We start from the raw sequence: 25592 nt of genomic DNA, 5'->3' as shown, positions 1-25592 counted from the left end.
TCAATTATTCCAACAGATTTATGACAGGGAATTCAATGTAGAAATGCCCTGCATCTCGTATACAAAATTACTTGACTTAATTTGCCAGCTATTTACTCATCCCCACGCTTGCCCTGGATCTAGTCTGGAAGATGAACGCAGATTGTGTTGAAGTACAGATGGGTCTTTCCATGAAGCGCACATGCTAATAGAGATGTGGGAATTTCAGGTTCCCTGATTCCACTGTGGCACACAGGGGTGCATTAGGCAGGGATTCTGCCATAAAGATTACCATTGTCTATTTTAAAAGTAAAAAAGATGAGATTCCTTTAAGAGAGAAGAAAAGACATTTAAAGAAATAACCTTAAAAAAGGTACAAATAAAGTGCAACAGTTTAGAGGAAGTTGGGGTAAATTCATGCTGGAGATCCAGGGAAGATGTCATGAATGGGTGGGGCTGGGGGACGTTTTAACAGATGCTTGATTGATGGGAAGAGTTTGGGTCTGCAGAGAGGAGATTCCAGGTGGAGAAATGATGTGAGCCAAGGCACGGAGGTAGGAATAATAAATGTTTCCCCTTTTCTGCCTCTTTGTCATTTGCAGTTTTCCTGTCTGTTCCCATTCCTGGGAAAGAAGGCCTGAGTCCTCACTAGTGAGGACGGTCCCCTTGTGGGTAATTGAGATTTGGCCATAGAGAGTAGCTGAGGCCAATACTTTGCTCCACTATTTAGATGGGGTTGTTGTGACCATTCATCTGACTTGTGCTGAGGACTGTGGGCAAACACTTGGGCATTGAAATCCTCTCTGTTCCTTCCAGTTTCACCTCTGTGCCAATTTTTTTAAAGAAAATCCAGTTCCGTCTTCCCTGTTTGGTTCAACAATCACAGTTAAATCTGCAAAACAAGTCATCAAGCCAAACAGCAAGCATTTCCGGACCACAGTTGGGACCAAGGTATGAAGAAGGCATCTGAGGGTGAGGGGCCGAGGGTGCAGACCATGCCCTGGAGAACAGGCACTCATGGGACCTACATTCCAGGCCACAACACAGGCTCTGGGCTTCTTTAGATCTCAAGTACACACTAATGCAGAGAAAAGCAGGTCTGTGATCATAACTCACCCTCCACGATGGTGCACACCTGAGCACACTGCACCTTGGCACAGTGACATGATTTGCAATGTTTGCTGTTATTTGGGACCATTAGACAGAGCAGCATCCTGTCTAGAACATTGGACAGTTTCACTCCATGCCTAATAAACACAGTTGTGGATTGAAACCCTTCCTGGTAGATTTTTGTGCATGAATTCATTCTTCCTCCTCTTTTTTTTTTATTGTACTTTAAGTGAAAGTTTACGATTCAAGTCAGTTTCTCATACAAAAACTTACATACACATTGTTATGTGACATTAGTTTCCCTCCCTGCAATGTGACAGCACACTCCTTCTCTCTACCCTGTATTTCCCATGTGGATTCAACCAGCTCCTGTCCCCCTCTGCCTTCTCATCTCACATCTAGACAGGAGCTGTCCACGTAGTCTCATGTGTCTACTTGAGCTAAGAAGTGCACTCCTCACCAGTATCATTTTATATCTTATAGTCCAGCCTAATCTTTGCCTGAAGAATTGGCTTCGAGAATGGTTTTAGTTTTGGACTAACAGAGAGTCTGGGGGCCATGACCTCTGTGGTCCCTCCAGTCTCAGTCAGACCATTAAGTGTGGTCTCTTTACTAAAATTTGAGTTCTGCCAACAGATACATAGACCAATGGAACAGAATTGAGAATCCAGACATAAATCCATCCATATATGAGCAGCTGATATTTGACAAAGGCCCAAAGTCAGTTAAATGGGGAAAAGACAGTCTCTTTAACAAATGGCGCTGGCATAACTGGATATCCATCTGCAAAAAAAATGAAACAAGACCCATACCTCACACCATGCACAAAAGCTAACTCAAAATGGATCAAAGACATAAATATAAAATCTAAAATGGTAAAGATCATGGAAGAAAAAATAGAGACAATGCTAGGAGCCCTAATACATGGCATAAACAGTATACAAAACATTACTAACAATGCAGAAGAGAAACCAGATAACTGGGAGCTCCTAAAAATCAAACACCTATACTCATCCAAAGACCTCACCAAAAGAGTAAAAAGATTACCTACAGACTGGGGAAAAGTTTTTAGCTATGATATTTCTGATCAGCGCCTGATCTCTAAAATCTACATGATACTACAAAAACTCAACTACAAAAAGACAACCCAATTGAAAAATGGGCAAAAGATGTGAACAGGCACTTCACTAAAGAAGACATTCAGATAGCTAACAGATACATGAGGAAATGCTCACAATCATTAGCCATTAGAGAAATGCAAATCAAAACTACAATGAGATTCCATCTCAATCCAACAAGGCTGGCATTAATCCAAAATAACAAATGTTGGAGAGGTTACGGAGAGACTGGAACACTTATACACTGCTGGTGGGAATGTAAAATGGTACAACCACTTTGGAAATTGATTTGGTGCTTCCTTAAAAAGCTAGAAATAGAACTACCATACGATCCAGCAATCCCACTCCTTGGAATATCGCCTAGAGAAATAAGAGCCTTCACAAGAATAGATATATGTACACCCATGTTCATTGCAGCACTGTTTACAATAGCAAAAAGCTGGAAGCAACCAAGGTGCCCATCAATGGATGAATGGATAAATAAATTATGGTATACTCACACAATGGAATACTACACATCAATAAAGAACAATGATGAGTCCATGAAACTTTTCATAACATGGAGGAATCTGGAAGACATTAAAACCAAAAGCCAAACCCAGTGCCGTCAAGTCAATTCTGACCTATAACGACCTTATAGGACAGAGTGGAACTGCCCCAGAGTGTTTCCAAGGAGCGCCAGGCAGATCCAAACTGCCAACCCTTTGGTTAGCAGCCGTAGCACTTAACCACTATGCCACCAGGGTTTCTGGAAGACATTATGCTGAGTGAAAATTAGTCAGTTGCAAAAGGACAAATATTGTATAAGACCACTATTATATCAACTGGAGAAAGAGTTTAAACGGAGAAGAAAATATTCTTTGATGGTTATGAGAGAGGGGAGGTAGGGAGGGAGGCAGGGAGAGGGGTTTTCACTAATTAGACAGTAGATAAGAACTTTTTTTTTTTTTTTAAGAAATATTTTAGGTGACGGGAAGGACAACATACAATACAGGAGAGGTAAATACAAGTGGACTAAACCAAAAGCAAAGAAGTTTCCTGAATAAACTGAATGCTTCAAAGACCAGTGTAGCAGGGGTGGGGGCTTGGGGACCATGGTTTCAGGGGACATCTAAGTCAATTGGAATAATAAAATCTATTAAGAAAACATTCTGCATCCCACTTTAAAGAGTGGCGTCTGGGGTCTTAAATGCTATCAAGTGGCCATCTAAGATGCATCAATTGGTCTCAACCCACCTGGAGCAAGGAAGAATGAAGAACACCAAAGACACAAGGTAAATATGAGCCCAAGAGACAGAAAGGGCTACATAAACCAGAGACTACATCAGCCTGAGACCAGAAGAGCTAGATGGGGCCCAGGTAAAACCGATGACTGCCCTGACAGGGAACACAACAGAGAACTGCTGAGGGAGCAGGAGAGCAGTGGGATGCAAACCCCAAATTCTCGTAAAAAGACCAGACTTAATGGTCAGACTGAGACTAGAAGAACCCGAGACATCATGGTCCGAAAGCCAACTCTTCAGACAGGGATTGGACTGGACTATGGAAAGCCCTGGTGAAGAACGAGCTTTTTGGATCAAGTAGACACATGAGACTATGTTGGCATCTCCTGTCTGGAGAGGGGATGAGAGGACAGAGGGGGCCAGAAGCTAGCCAAATGGACATGAGGAGAGAGAGTGGAGGGAAGGAGTGTGCTGTCTCATTAGGGGGAGAGAAATTAGGAGTGTATAGCAAAGTGTATATAAATTTTTGTATGAGAGACTGACTTGATTTGTAAACTTTCACTTAAAGCACAATAAAAATTAACTAAAAAAACAATATGACTTCTGCATCCCACTTTTCCCCTGCTCCATCAGGTATTCTCTGCTGTGTTTCCTGTCAGGGCAGTCATTGGTGGTAGCCAGGCATCATCTAGTTCTTCCAGTCTCAGGCTAATGGAGTCTCTGGTTTATGTGGCCCTTTCTTTCTCTTGGGCTCATATTTTCCTTGTGTCTTTGGTGTTCTTCATTCTCTTTTGCTCCAGGTGGGTTGAGACCAATTGGTGCATCTTAGATGGCCGCTTGCTAACTTTTAAGACCCCAGACACCACTCACCAAAGTGAGATGCAGAACATTTTCTTAATACACTTTGTTATGCCAGTTGACCTAGATGTCCCCTGAAATCACAATCCCCAGACGCCCACCCCTGTTACTCTGTCTCTGGAAGTGTTTGTTGTATTCAGGAAACTTGTTAGCTTTTTGATTAGTCCAGCACTGACTTCACCTGCATTCTGTGCTGTCCTTCCCTTTGCCTAAAATAATCCTTGTCTATTATCCATTTAGTGAACACTCCTCTACCTCCTTCCCTCCCCACCCTCGTAACCATAAAAAATGTTTTCTTCTATGTTTAAACCTTTTCTTGAATTCTTATAATAGTGGTCTCATACAATATTTATCCTTTTGTGACTGATTTCACTTAGCATATAATGCCTTCCAGATTCCTCCATGTTATGAGATGTTTCACAGCTTCTTCATTGTTCTTTATCTTTAGGTAGTATTCCATCGTGTGACTATACCGTAAGTTATCCATTCATCCATTGATGGGCACCTTGGTTGCTTCCAACTTTTTGCTATTGTAAACAGTGCTGCAATGAACATGGGTGTACATATATCTATTCTTGTGAAGGCTCTTATTTCTCTAGGCGATATTCCAAGGAGTGGGGTTGCAGGATCGTATGGTAGTTCTATTTCTAGCTTTTTAAGGAAGCACCAAATCAATTTCTAAAGTGGTTGTACCATTTTACATTCCCACCAGCAGTGTATACATGTTCCAGTCGCTCCAGAACCTCTGCAACATTTATCATTTTGTGTTTTTTTGGATTAATTCCAGCCTTGTTGGATTGAGATGGAATCTCATTGCAGTCTTGATTTGCATTTCTCTAATGGCTAATGAGCATGAGCATTTCCTCACGTATCTGTTAGCCACCTGAATGTCTTCTTCAATGAAATGCCTGTTTATATCCTTTGCCCATTTTTTAATTGGGTTATCTTTTTGTTGTTGAGGTTTTGCACTATCTTGTAGATTTTAGAGATTAGATGCTGATCAGATTTTTCATAGCCAAAAATTTTTTCCCAGTCTATAGGTAATCTTTTTACTCTTTTGGTGAAATCTTTGGATGAGCATAAATACTTGATTTTTAGGAGCTCCCAGTTATCTAGTTTCCCTTCTGGTGTTTGTGCATTGTTAGTAATGTTTCGTATATTGTTTATGCATGCATTAGGGCTCCTAGCATTGTCCCTATTTTTTCTTCCATGATCTTTATCGTTTTAGATTTTATATTTAGGTCTTTGATTCATTTTGAGTTAGCTTTTGTGCATGGTGTAAGGTATGGGTCTTGTTTCATTTTTTTGCAGATGGATATCCAGTTATGCCAGCACCATTTGTTAAAGAGACTGACTTTTCCCCATTTAACTGACTTTGGGCCTTTGTCAAATATCAGCTGCTCACAGGTGGATGGATTTACGTCTTGATCTTTCTCTTCTTGAGTGACACACCAGGGCTGGACATTTGGTTACTGTCTCAGTTCCCTAGTGCTACTGTGCAGTAATACAAGTGGGGGGCTTTTGAGAACAGATGTTTATTTTCTCACAGTTCTGGAGGCTAAAAGTCCAAATCAGGGTCTCAGCCTTGTTGATTCCTTCCTTGTCAGTAGTCCCAGGTGCTTCTTGGTTCTTTGGTGTTTCTTTGCTTGTAATTGATCCTCATGTGACATCTGTCTTCCCCAGTGTGAGTGTGTCTCTGTTCTGGTCTTTTATAACTCAGAAGTGATCCACACCACACTGATATGACCTCATTAACATCACAAAAGAAATCCCCTATTTCAAAACAAGGTCATATTTACAGGTACAGGGGTTAGGACTTAACACATACTTTGGGGGACACAATTCAATCCATAGCAATTACCTTGATCTAAACATTAAATTATCTCAAAACATTTGGGTCTCTGGCCTTGTTTCCTAGTTCCGCAGCTCTCTGAACTTACTTATGGAGACCCTCAATGTGACCACACCCCACTACGTCCGGTGCATCAAGCCGAACGATGAGAAATTATCCTTTGAGTAAGTATTCTTATGCAGCAGCAAAGGAAAACATGGAGAAAACAATATCCATTATGATGTTGTAGAGTTTGCTTACAATTGTCTTGAATTTAGTCTCTGTTTTTTTCTTTTCTTTTTAATAATTTAAAACAACCTTGCCCTTACAAATAACATTAGCACAACTCCTTTGGCTGAGTCACCTTACCCTCAGTGTCAGACCAAGGGACTAGATTTAAGAAAATAGTTTACAACTAAAGGTTATGCATCTGGAGAAACCAGAACATGGTTTATAGGAAGACTCTGTGTTTGCTTGTGGAAGAAAGGCTGAAAGGGAGCAAAGATTTGTCCTCAGACATTGTCTGAGGAGTTAGTCTGTTCCCTGGGTCCCCGAGGTCCAACACCCATGAGGAAGTTGAAGAGGGTCTCTGTTGGCTCACTAGAGCTTTCTGAAGGGGAAGAGCTGCCCATGCAGTGGTGAGTGTGTCTGGATCAGACCTAGGCCAGGGGGCTGCCTGCTGGGTGTTTTATAAAGAAAATCCAAGCATCAAGTAGGTGCTTGGATAATGAGCATGATGAACATTTCTTTCCACCATGGTTGTTTGAAGCTCAGCCCAAACAGCAGCTCCCCCACAAGTCTTTTCCTAGTCACCTCCATCAGAATCAGTTGCTTGTCTCCATATCCCCACTGCAGCTTTCTGAGCTGTTTCACAGGAGGTTTTTCACCTGACATCAGCAGTTATTTAAGTATTTGCTATGTGCCCAGCAACTGCCTCTTCTCTGGGAGCTCAGAGTCCACACAGGTGTGTCAGTTCTGCTTATGGCATATTCATTACTCTAACGGCTTAACAACATAAAGTTGTCTTTTTTAAGCTTTAACTCCAAAAGAATTGTTCAGCAGCTGCGAGCCTGTGGTATTCTGGAGACGATTCGCATTGGTGCCCAGAGCTACCCTTCCAGGTATGTTGCCAGTCCTTATTTTGGGGACAGAGTCTCCAACTTCAGGTCTGTGCTGAGCTCTATGAGTGTGACTGCCATGCCTTTTTGTCACACATTTCTGATGGCCCCAGGATTTGTCCCACTCTCATGTGTGAAGGTAAGAAGAGGGTGAAACACAGGCCATATGCAGAGATAGGCCGCAATCAGCACCACCCCACACCGCACTTCAGGGGCTAGTGATGGCTGCCCGTTGCCTCCACAGTGCTCCCAGGAAAGCGAGCTAGTGGCGGGGAAGAGGACAGTTGCTGGGCAGAGCATTAACAAAGACAATCCAGTAAGCAGACAGGTGTGCTCAGGGGGTGGTTTTGGTGGTGTCACAGGAGGGTGTGGGCCAAAGGTCAGGACCATCAGCAGCAGAACAGACCCCACCACGATCACCACCAGGCAGCAGTGGCTGACAGGGTGTGGGAGTCCACAGATGTGAAGAGCTTCCTCTTTGGCACGCCTCACTTAAATCCCTTTGTAGACTCCCGTTCATGTTTTTGGTTTTCCAGGTGGACATACATTGAGTTCTATAGTCGCTATGGTATCCTCATGACCAAGCAGGAGCTTTCCTTCAGTGATAAAAAAGAGGTGTGCAAAGTGGTTTTACACAGGCTCATCCAGGTCAGTCTACATGCCCTTCTGCAATCTCCCAAATACGTTTCTTCATCTTTATTTAGTGTCAGGAATGTAACTGTCCTGAATTGTGCCCCCAGCATCTGTGTGCGAAGGTGGTCAGAACAGACACCTCACTGGGGCGTGAGCTTCTGCAGCAAGAGGCTCCTTTCAGCACCCAAACTTGAACCCTGGCCCCCAGTGGCCTCCCGCTGCTTTTTTCTCCCAGAATCTAGTGAACACAGCCAGCAGTGCTGTCAGTGTTACACAATTACCAATGCAAGGGTGGCTGCACTTGTAGTACTCATGTGGGCTTTCATTTTTGCTGAAGTGATGAGTGATGGTAGAAAAAGAGATGGGAAATTATAATGGCCAGGAAGAGGGGCTGGTGAAGAGAACCCAAAATAAAGACAAAAAAAAAACTTTCCCAGGTTCTTCTACTGTATGTGGAAGCCACGTGAAAGAGGCCGAAGTGCTCCAGCAGCCCAGCTGAGAGTCACTGACCACACATACTCCTCTTTCCCACAGATGGAGACCTGAAAAAGTGCCTTAAACATACAAGTCAGCATATCAAATACTAGATCATAATCAGAATTGTTATGACCTGATATATCAAAATAACAAGGTTTTTGGCATCTTCAAATCTCTAAACATCTTTTGCAAATACTACAGAGAATCTGAAAGATTTTATTTCTGATTGTATCATTTTTTTTCTTCCAGGATTCCAATCAGTACCAGTTTGGTAAAACCAAAATTTTCTTCAGAGCAGGACAAGTGGCTTACTTAGAGAAACTCCGATTGGATAAACTGAGGCAGGGTTGTGTTGTGATACAAAAGCATATCCGTGGCTGGCTCCAGAGGAAAAAGTTCCTTCGAGAGAGACAAGCTGCCCTAATAATCCAGCAGTACTTCCGGGGTCAGCAAACTGTGAGGTATGCTGGAATTGAGGAAACCTGTTGCCGTTGAATTGATTCTGACTCATACCAACCATATAGGACAAAGTAGAACTGCCCCATAGGGTTTCCATGGAGTGGTTGGTGGACTCAAACTGCCGACCTTTTGGTTAGCAGCTGTACTCTTAACCACTGCACCACCAGGGCTTCTTTGAAATTAAGGTAGATGTGTGGAATTATAGGGCTTTCTGTACTGACCATCTCCAAGGGAAAGGGCCTCTCAAGGACAAACAGCCTTTCCCTCTGAGACCTGAGGCACAGATGGGTGTGTAGGTCCCCTCCAGTGGCCACAAGCCTTGAGATGAGGTGTGCTCCTTGGGGACAGGAAGTGCTGACTCTGCCTGGTGAGCCTGTGTGTGCAGAAGAAACAAGCAGGACCCTGAAAGTAGCAAGCCCCTATCAGGGTATTGCCAAAGAGGGTTAGAATCCTTGATGTGACCAGGTAGAGGGACTGGGCCTCTTCCCAATGGAAGAGAAGTTGCCTGCATACATAGAGGCAGACCGTGCCAGAAGGGATCTGTGGCAAGGCCCTGCCAGCAAAGGAATCACAGAAAACCCTGGGTGGAAAAACTGTGCTGCACTGGAGCAGCCTGAGCAAAGGGCATGGCTAGGTGGAGTGTGTTGTATCAGCTGCATCCACTCCACCAGGAGCAGAGCCACCCTCACCGAGGGGTCCTGAGAGCCCACACCACGCTGAAGCCACTGAAGGGCCTTATGCACTGCACAGCTCTCTGCAGCTTCAGTGTGCCAGTGGGAGAGTGTGAGGGCCAGAGTTGCTGAAGAAGCCTTTCTAGGCTGGCCAGTGAGGCAGGCATTCTTCCAGATGAAGGACTTGTTTCTATATATCTGCCTTGCCTCCATCCTCAGGGTGTATAAGGGTAGGTCAGGATGGCAGGTTTGAAGGGTCAGGCTATGTCTCTGAGCCTGGCCTTTCCCTGGGCTTAAGCCCTGACCTCTGGTGATGACTGGGCTTCATGTGGCCAGAGCACCACAATCTTCATCTCAGCACGTCCCAAGGCTTGCTTGCCCCCTCATGCTTCTGGGTTCAGTTAATAAAGCGTCTCTAGAAATTTTTTTTTTTTTAGGGCAGGAAACTCTAGAGTTATCTTCTGCCTGAAGCCCATGCCTCCCTTTTCTTTGGGAATCACCAAGGCTTGGTGGTTGATTCTACCTGCACTTGTATCTGTCCTATTCATTTCATTGTAGATAAAGTTTTATTGGAACACAGCCATGTCCCACTGGCCCATGCATGCCCTTGTTTAGGCCTTCATCACCATAGCCTTTCTCCTGTGCCTTTCTCTCCTGTCTTCCTAAGCAGGGCCCTGACCGAGCTCCTGCTCTGCTCATGCCTTTAATTCTCCCTGTTTCCTACAAAAAGTATTCCATCCCATGGCATTCAAGGCCTTCTGTGGCATAGATGCACTCATATACGTAGAAGCTCCATGAGGACAGGGACCATATTTGTTTTGTTCCCCACTGCATCTAAACCTAGCACTTAGCACAGCAGCTGTCACTTCGTATGTGTCCCTTAAATATTTTTTCTTTGAATATAAAATGGTACTTGTCTATTTTTCTAAACTCTTTGGCCTCTAATTTTCTCCATGTCTCCTAAACTCTACCAATTCCAGACAGTTTCCCTTTTTCTGAATATTTATGTCACTACTAGGTCTCCATGTCTTTGCTCCTGCTATTCCTTCATCCTGAAATGTCTTTTCCAGGCTTCACTGTCTACACAAATCCTACTTCCTCATCAAGGGGCACTCACACGTCAGTTCTTCCCAAGCAGGAGGATTGTTCTTCTCCCTGTGCTCTTGCTTGCAGACCTATTTAGTAGTTATTTTTCCCTTTAACCTAGATGGCTGTTTATAAGTCTTTTTACTCCATGAGATCATAAACTCTGAAGGTAAGAACTTTGTCTTCATCGTGAAAGACGAAAGGATATCCAAGATGCTCCTCGAACCCATATTAAGATTGATCCAAAAAGAAAATCACCAAGACATATTATCATCAAACTTGCCAAAACCAAATATAAAGAGAAAATTTTAAAAGCAGCCAGGGATAAAAGAAAGGTCTCCTACAAAGGAGAACCAATAAGAATAAGTTCAGACTACTCAGCAGAAATCATGCAGTCAAGAAGGCAATGGAATGACATATATAGAGCACTGAAGGAGAAAAACTGCCAGCCAAGGATCATATATCCAGCAAAACTCTCTCTCAAATATGAAGGTGAAATTAAACCATTTACAGATAAACACAAGCTTAGAGAATTTGTAAAAACCAAACCAAAGCCACAAGAAATATTAAAGGAAATTGTTTGGTCAGAAAATCAATAATATCAGATACCAGCGCAACACAAGGTCACCGAACAGAACATCCTGATATCAACTCAAATAGGGAAATCATAAAAACAAATTAAGATTAATTTTAGAAAGAAAACAATGCTCAAAACAGGGAATCATTGAAGTCAATATGTAAAAGACCACAGTAATCAAAAAGAGGGACTAAATACAGGAGGCATAGAACTTCCATATGGAGAGGGAAACAAGGCGATATACGACGATACAAGTTAGGTTTTTACTCAGAAAAATAGGGGTAAATACTAAGGTAACCACAAAGAGGTATAACAACTCCATAACTCAAAATCAAAACCAAGAAAAACATAACGACTCAGCAAACATAAATTCAACTACTATGAAAGTGAGGAACACACAATTTACAAAGAAAAAGTCTCAGCACAAAAAAGTAAGTGGAAAAATGAAATTGTCAACAACACACAAAAAAGGCATCAAAATGAGAGCACCAAACACATAAAATACTTGTCTATAATTACACTGAATGTAAATGGACTAAATGCACCAATAGAGACAGAGAGTCTCAGACTGGATAAAGAAACACAATCCGTCTATATGCTGCCTACAAGAGACACACCTTAGACTTAGAGACACAAACAAACTAAAACTCAAAGGATGGAAAAAAAATATATCAAGCAAACAACAAGCAAAAAAGAGCAGAAGTAGCAATATTAATTTCTGACAAAATAGACTTTAAAGTTAAATCCACCACAAAGAATAAAGGACACTGCATAATGATTAAAGGGACAAGAGACCAGGAAGATATAACCGTATTAAATATTTATGCACCCAATGACAGCGCTGCAAGATACATAAAACAAACTTTAACAGAACAGAAAAGTGAGATAGACACCTCCACAATTATAGTAGGAGACTTCAACACACCACTTTCGGAGAAGGACAGGACATCCAGTAAGAAGCTCAATAAAGACACGGAAGACCTAATTGCTACAATCAACCAACTTGACCTCATTGACTTATACAGAACACTCCACCCAACAGCTGCAAAGCATACTTTCTTTTTCTAGCGCACATGGGACATTCTCTAGAATAGACCACATATTAGGTCATAAAACAAACCTTTGCAGAATCCAAAACATCGAAATATTACAAAGCATCTTCTCAGACCACAAGGCCATAAAAGTGGAAATCAATAACAGAAAAATCAGGGAAAAGAAATCAAATACTTGGAAACGGAACAACACCCTGCTCAGAAAAGACTGGATTATAGAAAACATTAAGGAGGTAATAAAGAAATTCATAGAATCAATGAGAATGAAAACACTTCCTATCAAAACCTCTGGGACACAGCAAAAGCAGTGCTCAGAGGTCAATTTCTATTGATAAATGCACACATACATAAAGAAGAAAGAGCCAAAATCAGAGAACTGTCCCTACAACTTGAACAAACGGAAACCGAGCAACAAAAGAATCCATCAGGCACCAGAAGAAAACAAATAATAAAAATTAGAGCTGAACTAAATGAATTGGAGAACAGAAAAACAATTGGAAGAATTAACAAAGCCAAAAGCTGGTTCTTTGAAAAAATTAACAAAATTGATAAACCATTGGTCAGACTGACTAAAGAAATATAGGAAAGGAAACAAATAACCCGAATAAGAAACGAGATGGGCCAGATCACAACAGACCCAAATGAAATTAAAAGAATCATATTGGATTATTATGAAAAATTATACTCTAAAAAATTTGCAAACCTAGAAGAAATGGATGAATTCCTGGAAAAACACTACCTACCTAAACTAACACAATCAGAAGTAGAACAACTAAATAGACCCATAACAAAAAAAGAGATTGAAAAGGTAATTGAAAAACTCCCAACAAAAAAAAAAAGCCCTGGCCCGGACAGCTTCACTGCAGAGTTCTACCAAACTTTCAGAGAAGAGTTAACACCACTACTACTAAAGGTATTTCAAAGCATAGAAAATGATGGAATACTACCTAACTCATTCTGTGAAGCCACCATATCCCTGATACCAAAACCAAGTAAAGACACCACAAAAAAAAATTACAGACCTATGTCCCTCATGAACATAGATGCGAAAATCCTCAACAAAATTCTAGCCAATAGAATTCAACAACATATCAAAAAAATAATCCACCACGACCAAGTGGGATTTATACCTGGTATGCAAGGTTGGTTTAATATTAGAAAAACCATTAATGTAATCCACCATATAAATAAAACAAAAGACAAAAACCACATGATCTTATCAATTGATGCAGAAAAGACATTTGACAAAGTCCAACACCCATTCATGATAAAAACTCTCAGCAAAACAGGAACTGAAGGAAAATTCCTCAACATAATCAAGGGCATCTATACAAAGCCAACAGCCAACATCATTCTAAATGGAGAGAGCCTGAAAGCATTTCCCTTGAGAACGGGAACCAGACAACGATGCGGATGCCCTTTATCACCGCTCTTATTCAACATTGAATAAAAAAAAAAAATATTTTTTTTTTTTTTTATTCAACATTGTGCTAGAGGTCCTAGCCAGAGCAATTAGGCTAGACAAAGAAATAAAGGGCATTCAGATTGGCAAGGAAGAAGTAAAATTATCTCTATTTGCAGATGAGATGACCTTATACACAGAAAACCCTAAGGAATCCTCCAGAAAACTACTGAAACTAATAGAAGAGTTTGGCAGAGTCTCAGGTTATAAGATAAACATACAAAAATCACTTGGATTCCTCTACATCAACAAAAAGAACATCGAAGAGGAAATCACCAAATCAATACCATTCACAGTAGCCCCCAAGAAGATAAAATACTTAGGAATAAATCTTACTAAAGATGTAAAAGAGCTATACGAAGAAAACTACAAAGTACTAGTACAAGAAACTAAAAGGGACCTACATAAGTGGAAAAACATACCTTGCTCATGGATAGGAAGACTTAACATAGTAAAAATGTCTATTCTACCAAAAGCCATCTATACATACAATGCACTTCCGATCCAAATTCCAATGTCATTTTTTAATGTGATGGAGAAACAAATCACCAACTTCATATGGAAGGGAAAGAAGCCTCGGATAAGCAAAGCATTACTGAAAAAGAAGAAGAAAGTGGGAGGCCTCACTCTACCTGATTTTAGAACATTATACAGCCACAGTAGTCAAAACAGCCTGGTACTGGTACAACAACAGGCATATAGACCAATGGAACAGAATTGAGAACCCAGATATAAATCCATCCACATATGAGCAGCTGATATTTGACAAAGGCCCAGTGTCAGTTAATTGGGGAAAAGATAGTCTTTTGAACAAATGGTGCTGGCATAACTGGATATCCATTTGCCAAAAAATGAAACAGGACCCATACCTCACACCATGCACAAAAACTAACTCCAAGTGGATCAAAGACCTAAACATAAAGACTAAAATGATAAAGATCATGGAAGAAAAAATAGGGACAACATTAGGAGCCCTAATACAAGGCATAAACAGAATACAAAACATTACTAAAAATGATGAAGAGAAACCAAATAACTGGGAGCTCCTAAAAATCAGACACCTATGCTCATCTAAAACTTCACCAAAAGAGTAAAAAGACCACCTACAGATTGGGAAAAAATTTTCAGCTATGACATCTCCAACCAGCGCCTGATCTCTAAAATCTATATAATTCTGTTAAAACTCAATGACAAAAAGACAAGCAACCCAATCAAGAAGTGGGCAAAGGATATGAACACACACTTCACTAAAGAAGATATTCAGGCAGCTAACAGACACATGAGAAAATGCTCTCGATCATTAGCCATTAGAGAAATGCAAATTAAACCTACGATGAGATTCCATCTCACTCCAACAAGGCTGGCATTAATCCAAAAAACACAAAATAATAAATGTTGGAGAGGCTGTGGAGAGATTGTAACTCTTATACACTGCTGGTGGGAATGTAAAATGGTACAACCATTTTGGAAATCTATCTGGCGTTTTCTTAAAAAGTTAGAACTGCCATACAACCCAGAAATCCCAATGCTCGGAATATACCCTAGAGAAATAAGAGCCTTTACACGAACAGATATATGCACACCCATGTTTACTGCAGCACTGTTTACGATAGCAAAAAGATGGAAGCAACCAAAGTGTCCATCAACAGATGAATGGGTAAATAAATTATGGTATATTCACACAATGGAATACTATGCATTGATAAAGAACAGTGCCGAATCTGTGGAACATTTCATAACATGGAGGAACCTGGAAGGCATTATGCTGAGTGAAGTTAGTCAGATGCAAAAGAACAGTTATTGTATAAGACCACGATTATAAGATCTTGAGAAACAGTATAAACTGAGAAGAACACATTCTTCTGTGGTTACGAGAGGAGGGAGGGAGGGGGTGGGAAAGGGTTATTTACTGATTAGCTAGTAGATAAGAACTACTTTAGGTGAAGGGAAGGACAATACTCAATACAGGGAAGGTCAGCTCAACTGGACTGGACCAAAAGCAAAGAAGTTTCCAGGATAAACTGAATGCTTCAAAGGTCAGCGGAGCAAGGGTGGGGGTTTGGGGACTATGGCTTAAGGGGACTTCTAAGTCAATTGGCAAAATAAATTCTATTATGAAAACATTCTGCATCCCACTTTGAAGTGTGGCGTCTGGGGTCTTAAATGCTAACAATTGGCCATCTAAGATGCATCAATTGGTCTCAACCCACCTGGATCAAAGGAGAATGAAGAACACCAAAGTCACGCAATAACTATGAGCCCAAGAGACAGAAAGGGCCACATGAACTAGAGACTTACATCATCCTGAGACCAGAAGAACTAGATGGTGCCCGGCCACAACCGATGACTGCCCTGACAGGGAGCACAACAGAGAACTCCTGAGGGAGCAGGAGAACAGTGGGATGCAGACCCCAAATTCTCATAAAAAGACCAGACTTAATGGTCTGACTGAGACTAGAGGAATCCCTGTGGTCATGGTCCCCAAACCTTCTGTTGGCCCAGGACAGGAACCATTCCCGAAGACAACTCATCAGACATGGAAGGGACTGGACAATGGGTTGGAGAGAGATGCTGATGAAGAGTGAGCTACTTGTATCAGGTGGACACTCGAGACTGTGTTGGCATCTCCTGTCTGGAGGGGAGATGGGAGGGTAGAGAGGGTTAGAAACTGGCAAAACGGTCACGAAAGGAGAGACTGGAAGGAGGGAGCGGGCTGGCTCATTAGGGGGAGAGTAAATGGGAGTATGTAGTAAGGTGTATATTAGCGTATATGTGTCAGGCTGACTTGATTTGTAAACTTTCACTTAAAGCACAATAAAAATTATTTAAAAAAAAAAAAAGATCTTTTGTCTTCACCACCAGTCCTCTAGACAGGGATCAACAGGTTTTTTCTGTAAAGGACCAGATAGTAAGTACGTGGGACATACATATGGTCTCTGTTGCATCTACTCAGCTACCCACTGTGTCATGGCAGTTGTTGTCTTTAGGTGCTGTCAAGTCAGTTCTGCCTCATAGCGACCCTGTGTACAACAGAATGAAACACTGCCTGTTCCTGTGCCACCCTCACCATTGTTGCTATATTTGAGCCCATTGTTGCAGCCACTGTGTCAGTCCATCTCGTTGAGGGTCTTCCTCTTTTTCACTGATCCCCTACTTTACCAACCATGATGTCCTTTTCCAGGCCCTGGTCCCATCTGATAAAATGTCCAAAGTAGGTGAGACAAAGTCTCTCTACCCTTGCTTCTAAGGAGCATTCTGGCTGTACTTCTTCCAAGACAGATTTGGTAGTCCATGGTATATTCAATATTCTTTACCAACACCATAATTCAAAGGCATCAATTATTCTTTGATATTCCTTATCCCTTGTCCAGCTTTTGCATGCATATGGGGTGATTGGAAATACCATGGCTTGGGTCAGGTGCACCTTAGTCCTCAAAATGGCATTTTTCCTTTTCAACACTTTAAAGAGGTCTTTTGCAGCAGATTTGCCCAATGCAATACTGCGTTTGATTTCTTGACTGCTGCTTTCATGAGCATTGGTTGTGGATCCAAACAAAACGAAATCCTTGACAACTTCAATACTTTCTCTGTTTATCATGCTGTTGCTTATTGGTCCAGTTGTGAGGATTTTTATTTTCTTTATGTTGAGGTATATCTATACTGAAGGCTGTAGTCTTCGATTTTCATCAGTAAGTGCTTTAAGTCCTCTTCACTTTCAGCGAGCGTGGTTGTGTTATCTGTATAACGCAGGCTGTTAATGAGTCTTTCTCCTATCCTGATGCCATGTTCTTCTTCATATAGTCCAGCTTCTTGGATTATTTGCTCAGCATGTAGGTTGAATAAGTATGGTGAAAGGATACAACCCTGACACACAACTTTCCTGACTTTAAACCACACAGTATCCCCTTGTTCTCTTTGAACAACTGCCTCTTGGTCTATGTACAGGTACCTCATAAGCACAATTAAGTGTTCCAGAATTCCCATTCTTTGCAATGTTATCCATAATTTGTTATGATCCACACAGTCGAATGCCTTTGCATAGTCAATAAAACACAGGTAAATATCTTTCTAGTATTCTCCGCTTTCAGCCAGGATCCATCTGACATCAGCAATGATATCCCTTGTTCCATGTCCTCTTTTGAATCCAGCTTGAGTTTCTGGCAGTTCCTTGTTGATACACTTCTGAAACTGCTTTTGAACGATTTTCAGCAAAATTTTACTTGCATATGATATTAATGATATTGTTCAATAATTTCTGCATTCTGTTGGATCACCTGTCTTTGGCATAAATATCCGTAAATATGAATTTCTTCCAGTCTATTGGCCAGCTAGCTGTCTTCCAAATGTCTTGGTATAGATGAATGATCACCTCCCGTGGTGCATTCGTTTGTTAAAATGTCTCAATTGGTGTTCCATCCATTCCTGGAACCTTGTTTTTTGCCAATTCCTTGAGTGCAGCTTGGACTTCTTCCTGCAGTATTATTGGTTCTTTTTTTTTTTTTTTACTTGTGCTTTAAGTGAAAGTTTACAGTTCAAGTTTCTCATATAAAAACTTATACACATATTGTTATGTGACTCAAGTTGCTCTCCCTGTGTGTGACAGCACACTCCTCCTTTCCACCCCAGATTTACTCTGTCCATTCAACCAGCTCCTGTCCCTTCCTGCCTTCTCATCTTACCTCCGGACAGGAGCTGCCCATTTAGTCTCATGTATCTACTTGAGCTAAGATGCACACTCTTCAGAAGTATCATTTTGTGTCTTGTAGTTCAGTCTAATCTTTCTCTGAAGAGTTGGCTTTGGGAATGGTTTTAGTATTGGGCTAACAGAGAGTCCAGGGGCCATGTCTTCCAGGGTCCTTCTAGACTCAGTCAGACCATTAAGTCTGGTCTTTTTACAAGAATTTGGGTTCTGCACCCCACTTTTCTCCTGCTCCATCAGGGACTCTCTGTTGTGTTTCCTGTCAGGGCAGTCATTGGTAATATCATTGCCTCCTGAAATGGTTGAGCGTTGACCAATTCTGTTAGGTACAGTGACTCTGTATCCTTTCCAACTTCTTTTGATGCTTCTTACCTCATTCAATATTTTGCCCATAAAATTCTTCAAAATTGCAACTTGAGGTTTGAATTTTTTTTGTTTAGTCCTTTCAGCTTGAGAAATGCTGAGCATGTTCTTCTCTTTTGATTTTCCAATTCCAGGTCTTTGCACATTTCGTTGTAATACTTTACTTTGTCTTCTTGAGCCACTCTTTGAAATCTTCTGTTTAGCTCTTTTACTCCATCATTTCTTCTGTTCTCTTTAGCTACTCTATGTCCAAGAGCAACTTTCAGAGTATCTTCTGACATTAATTTTGGTCTTTTCTTTCCTTCTTTTTAATGACCTTTTGCTTTCTTCGTGCGTGATGTCTGTGATATCATCCCACAACTCATCTGGTCTTCAGTCATTAGAGTTCAGGGCATCAAATTTGTTCTTGAGGTGGTCTCTAAATTCAGGTGGGATATATTCAAGGTCATATTTTGGCTCTCACGGACTTGTTGTAATTTTCTCCAGCTTCAACTTGAAGTTGCATATGAGCAGTTGATAGTCTATTCTGCAGTCAGCTCTTGGCCTTGTTTTGACTGATGATATTGAGCTTCTTCATCGTCTCTTTCCACAGACGTAATCAGTTTGATTCCTATGTATTCCATCTGGTGAGGTTCATGCATATAGTAGCCTTTTAAGTTGTTTTAAAAAAAAGGTATTTGCAATGAAGAAGTCTTTGGTCTTACAAAATTCTATCATGTGGTCTCCAGCATTGTTTCTATCACCAAGGCCCTATTTTGTTTCTTTTGTTTTTTAATTGTACTTTAGATGAAGTTTTATGGAGCAAACTAGTTTCTCATTAAACAACACCCATACTGCTTTGTGACACTGGTTGTCAACTCCGTTACATGCCAACCCTCTCCCCTTCTTGACCTTAGGTTTCCCGTTACCAGCTTTCCTGTCCCCTCCTGCCTTCTTGTCCTTGCCCCTGGGCTCGTGTGCTCATTTAGTCTCTTTTTGTTTTATGGGCCTGTCTACATCTTTGGCAGAATGGTGAACCTTAGGCATGACTTCATTACTGAGCTAAGAGGGTGTCCAGGGGCCATACTCTCAGGGTTTCTCCCATCTCTGTCAGACCTGTAAGTCTGGTCTTTTTGGGGGGAGGCGGGGAGTTAGAATTTTGTTTGACATTTTTCCCCAGCTCTGTCCAGGACCCTCTATTGTGATCCCTGCCAGAGTAGTCAGTGATGGTAGCTGGGCACCATATAATTGTGCTGGACTCAGTCTGGAGGCTGTGGTAGTTGTAGTCCATCTGTCCTTTGGACTAATCTTTCCCTGTGTCTTTGATTTTCTTCATTCTCCCTCGGTCCAGACGGGGTGACACCAGTGGAGAATCTTAGGTGGCCGCTCAGAAGGTTTTAAGACCTCAGACGCTACTCACCGAAGTAGAATGTAGAACATTTTCTTTATAAAATATGTTATGCCCATTGAACTAGATATTCCCTGAGACCATGATCCCCACAGCCCTCAGCCCTGTAGTTTGGTCCCTCAGGGAGTTTGGATATATCTGCAGAGCTTCCATGACCTTGCCTTCGTCAGGTTGTGCTGGCTCCCCCAATATAATGTACTGTCTTACCCTTCACCAAAGTTACCACTTATCTATTGTCTGTTGTTGTTAGGTGCTGCCGAGTCAATTCTGGCTCACAGTGACCCTATGTACCACAGAACGAAACACTGCCCAGGTCCTGTGCCATGCTCGCAATTTTTGTTATGCCTGAGCCCATTGTTGCAGCGACTGTGTCAGTCCATCTTGTTGAGGGTCTTCCTCTATTGTCTGTTTAGTCTATTTAGTGTTTTTCCCTGTCCACCCCTCCCCCTCCCCCTCTTGTAACCATCAAAGATTATTTCTTTTTGTGTATAAAACATTATTTGCCTTTTCATGATTAACTTATTTCACTCAACTTAATGCCCTCTAGATTCATCCATGTGGTGAGATACTTCGCAGATTCATCATTGCTCTTTATCGTTGTGCAATATTCCATTGTGTGCATGTACCATAGTTTGTTTATCCATCTATCTGTTGATGGGCATCTAGGTTGTTTCTATCTTTTTGCTATTGTGCACAATGCTGCAGTGAACATGGGTGTGTGTATGTCTATTCATGTGACAGCTCTGATTTCTCTCAGATGTATTCCTAGGAGTGAAATTGCTGGATCATATGGTATTTCTATTTCTAGCTTTTTAAGGAAGCACCATATGGTTTTCCAAAATGGTTGTACTATTTTGCATTCTCACCAGCAGTGCACAAGAGTTCCAGTTTCCCCACAGCCTCTCCAACATTTGTTGTTTTCTGTTTTTTGACTCGTACCAGTAGTGCCGTGGTGAAGTGGTATCTCATTGTGGTTTTGATTTGCATTTCTCTAATGGCTGGTGATCTTGAGCATTTCCTCATGTGTCTGTTAGCTGCTTGAATGTCTTCTTTGGCAAAGTGTCTGTTCATTTCCTTTTCCCACTCTTTAATTGGATTATTTGTCTTTTTGTTGCAGAGGTGTTGGCTTTTCCTGTAGATTTTAGAGATTAAAACTTCGTCAGATTTGTCAAAGCTAAATACTCTTTTGGTGGATTCCTTTGATAAGCGTGTTTACTTTTTAGAAGATCCCAGTTATCTAGCTTATCTTCTGGAGTTTGCGTGTTTTTATGGTTTGTATCTGTTAATGCCATGTATTAGGGCCTTTAGCATTGATCCTATTTTTTCTTTTATGATCTTTATACTTTTTGGTTTTCTATTTAGGTTTTTGATCCATTTTGAATTAGTTTTTGTGTATGGTGTGAGGCACGGGTCCTGTTTCATTTTTTTGCAGGTGGACATCCAGTTTTGCCAACACCATTTTTTAAAAAGACTGTCTTCCCCATTTGATGGACTTTGGACCCTTGTTGAAGATCAGGTGACAGTAGGTTGGTGGATTTATACCTGGGTTCTCAACTCTGTTCCACTGGTCAATGTATCTGTTGTTGTGCCAGTACCAGCATGGTTTGACTACCGTAGCTGTGTGGTAGGTTCTGAGGTCAGGCAGTGCAAGGCCTCCTACTCTATTCTTTTTCTTCTATAGTGCTTTACTTATCTGTAGTCTCTTTCCTTTCTATATAAAGTTAATGGTTAGTTTTTCTATCTCATTAAAGAATGCTGTTGGTATTTGGATCAGGATTGCATTGTATTTGTAGATTGCTTTGACATTTTCACAGTGTTGAGTCTACCTATCCATGAACATGGTATCTTTTTCCATTTATGTAGATCTCTTTTGGTTTCCATGCAGTTGTGTCTTGTAGTTTTCTTTGTATAGGTCTTTTACATCCCTGGTTAGATTTATTCCTAAGTATTTTATTTTTTAGGAGCCATTATCCACTTTATTATAAATGGTATTGTTTTCCTGATATCCTTTTCGTTGTTGACCTTATTGGTGTATAGGAATCCAACTGGTTTTTGTATGTTTATCTTATATCCTGCTACTCTGCTGAATCTATTAGTTTCAGTAGTTTACTTGTGGAGTCTTTTGGGTTTTCCATGTGCAGTATCATATCATCCACAAATAGGGACAGTTTTACTTCTTCCTTACTAATTTGGATACGCTTTATTTCTTTTTCTTGACCAAGGCCATATTTTTCAAATACTGATCCTTCTTTGTTTTCAGCTTTTGCATTCTAATCACCAGTAATTATCAATGCATTTTGATTACATGTTTGGTCAAGTTCAGACCACAGAAATTGGTAAAATCTTCAGTTAGTAAAAAATCATCTTTGGCATTAGTGGTTGTTGTGTAAATTTGAATAACAGTCATATTAATTGGTCTTCTTTGTAGGCACATAGATATTATCCTATCACTGACAGTGTTGTACTTCAGAATAGCTCTTGAAATGCTCTTGTGGATGGTGAATATGACGCCATTCCTCCTCCTCATTCCCAACATAGTAGACCATATGATTGTCTGATTCAAAATGGCCAATACCCGCCCATTTCAGCTTACTAATGCCTAGAATACTGATCTTTATGCATTCCATTTCATTTTTGATGACTTCTAATTTTCCTAGATTCATTCTTCATAATTCCACATTCCAATTATTAATGGATGTTTGCAACTGTTTCTTCTCATTCTGAGTCGTGCTGCATCAGCAGCAAAGGTCCCAAGAGCTTTATCCATCCACGTCATTAAGGTGGGCTCTATTTTGAAGAGGCAGCTCTTCCACAGTCGTATTTTGAGTACCTTCCAACCTGAGGGGCTCATCTTCCTGCATTAGATGCATGAAAGTAGCCATGGACAATATGTAAATAACATGTATGGCTGTGTTCCGATAAAACTTTATCTACAAAAACAGCAGGCTGGATTTGGCCCACAGGCCTTCGTTTGGCAATGTTTGACCTAGAGCCCCCAGCATGATTGCTCACCTGAATGAATGAACAAGTACAATGATAATGAACAGTCTTATTTTCACCATCTCTGTGGGTATATGAGTGAAGGTAGATCAGTGAGCTCAAATATGAAGAATCTGACAGTTCCCACGTGGCTCCCCTTGGCTGGAGTGGATATCATTCAGAGTGAAAAGGACAGGTAAAGGAAAGATGATCAGCCTTGAATAGGCATTAAAATAAACGACTGACTGGATTTTATATGAGGCATACAAACACTTGAATATTTCTTAGTAAAAAAGATGCTACTCACATTTGTAATTTTGCAGTGGAAGTTGTTGTGAGGATAACAAACTCACTCTGTATTATTTTTAACCAAGGAAAGCTATTACTGCAACGGCCTTAAAAGAAGCGTGGGCAGCCATCATCATTCAGAAGTACTGTCGTGGATATCTTGTTCGCAATTTGTACCAGCTTATTCGTATGGCCATCATTGCGATCCAGGCCTACACCCGGGGATTCCTGGCAAGGAAGCAATATCAAAAGGTATGGCCAAGACCACATGCTTTCTTGGGACATGGGATTCCCAGTTCCCGTGTTATTTTTTTCTGCCTGTGGTGAGATGATTTTCCTGCGTGAAGACCTCCCTGGAGAGGTGGGAGTTCTGGTATGTGAGTGTCTGTTTGTACATGCCTGATACAAGTATGTTTTGGTTATTGCTTTAAAAGTTCCGGTGTAATAGGATCAATTACAAGGATCCCACACTTTACAGTGGGAATATTTTGGAAGTTGCATCTTCCAGCGTTGAAGTAGTTGATGAGAGGAGCAGTGGAGACCCCATTTTCAGTTCACAAAATCTTGTTTTAAAGATGCTTGAGGAACATAAGGCTGTGATCCTTCAGAAACATGCCCGGGCATGGCTGGCCAGACGCAGATTCCAGAATATCCGGAGATTTGTGCTAAACATTCAGCTTACTTATAGGGTCCAGTGTTTGCAGAAAAAGTTGGAAGATCAGGTAGGCATTAATCATGCTTCTTTTACATATACTTTTTCTAACAGTTTATACTGTTCTGGGCTAGTTCTTTAGCTGTGCTGTTAAGATTTGTGCCTGTGTTAAAAGGTTTAAACAGCTCACATGAACCACCGGAGCTAGAAGACAGAAGCACACTGGAAAGGGCTGCCACATAAGATTGTGTAAGCTGTTAACTGAACAAGGGCTCCTGCCCAAGAGGGAAAATGAGGGCTGAGATCCAGCCTGAGCTCTGCTTGCCAAGCCCTGTGCCCTGGTATGAGCTGTGCCACCTTGTCTATATGCCAAGCAATGCTCTCTCAGGGCTGGGGATGGGAGTGGGGGGTGGGGGCAGTGGGCGGTGCCATGTTTTAATTTGCCCAAAGGTGGCCATATAGTCTAGCTGCAGCTCTGCCTAATTTGGGAAGATTCCCAACATAGTTCCCACTGGTTAGAGAAAACCCATGTGCTCTCAGCGGGTAGGAAGGGCTGTTAAAATCCTGAGAAGAATATTCAGTGTCCAGACCTATAAAACTCACTCCTGGGCCTCCCTCAAATAATACCAACCTTCTCTAAAGGTTAACTTTAAACTTTGATCTGAGCTATGCCATGTCTTTGTTAGCTGCTGTCAAGTTGGTCCTTGACTCACAGTGACCCCATGTACAACAAAACGAATGTTTCCCAGTCCTGCGCCATCCCCATGATTGGTTGCACATTGGAGCATTATGATCCTTAGGGTATTCATTGGCTGATTTTTCAGAAGTAGATTTCCAGCCCTTTCTTTCTAGTCTATCCTTGTCTGGAAGCTCTGCTGAAACTTATTCAGCATCGTAGCAACACACAAGCTTCCACTGACAGACACAAGATGACTGCTCATGGTGTGTTGTCTGGGAATCGAATCCATGTCTCCTGCATTGAAGGTGTAAATTCTACCACTGAACCTCATAAGCTATGCCATGTCGTTGTTGTTAGGTGCCATTGAGTCGGTTCTGACTCATAGTGACCCTATGTACAACAGAACAAAACACTGCCCAGCCCTGCGCCATCCTCACAATCATTGCTATGTTTGAGCACACCGTTGCAGCCACTGTGTCAGCCCATCTTATTGAAGGTCTTCCTATTTTTTGCTGACCTTCTACTTTACCAAGCTTTAATGAATAAATGCATGTACCACAAACAAACTTGGATTTTGTAGCAATTTCCCCTAATTGTGCTATTGTATATAACAGTCCTGCATGTTATATAGCTCCTACAGAGCAGCATTAGATGCCTGAGCTCCATTCTAGGGTTGTCCTGGAGCCCCAGTCTTAGACTGGCCCCACACTAAAATCTTATCAGAAGTACATTTACCCGACAAGATCTGCCTCCCTATTTGATGACGAGGCTAATCAATGCCAAAACATGATCAGTGTAAATAAACCTCTGATATATTTAGAGGTCTTGTTAAAGATTCTAAGAAGTTAACGGAACAGCTTCTTTATTTTGAGTAAGCTCTAACCATCTGAC

The 25592-nt window shown here is 41.3% G+C and overlaps 1 protein-coding gene across 1 annotated transcript in view; it reads left to right on the top strand.

The window, feature by feature from the left end:
• MYO5C (myosin VC) overlaps positions 1-25592 on the top strand; it is a 153921-nt gene that overhangs the window by 78506 nt on the left and 49823 nt on the right. The window contains exons 15-21 of the mRNA XM_049905158.1: positions 796-930; positions 6207-6304; positions 7154-7240; positions 7774-7885; positions 8597-8808; positions 23457-23622; positions 23946-24092. Coding sequence (XP_049761115.1) covers positions 796-930; positions 6207-6304; positions 7154-7240; positions 7774-7885; positions 8597-8808; positions 23457-23622; positions 23946-24092 — 957 coding nt within the window. The remainder of the gene's footprint in view (positions 1-795; positions 931-6206; positions 6305-7153; positions 7241-7773; positions 7886-8596; positions 8809-23456; positions 23623-23945; positions 24093-25592) is intronic.

Source organism: Elephas maximus, chromosome 12 (assembly GCF_024166365.1).
Source record: "Elephas maximus indicus isolate mEleMax1 chromosome 12, mEleMax1 primary haplotype, whole genome shotgun sequence".
NCBI classification, from domain to species: domain Eukaryota; kingdom Metazoa; phylum Chordata; class Mammalia; order Proboscidea; family Elephantidae; genus Elephas; species Elephas maximus.
The sequence above is the reverse complement of the archived record's forward strand: the minus strand, read 5'-3'. Positions and strand labels throughout refer to the sequence as shown.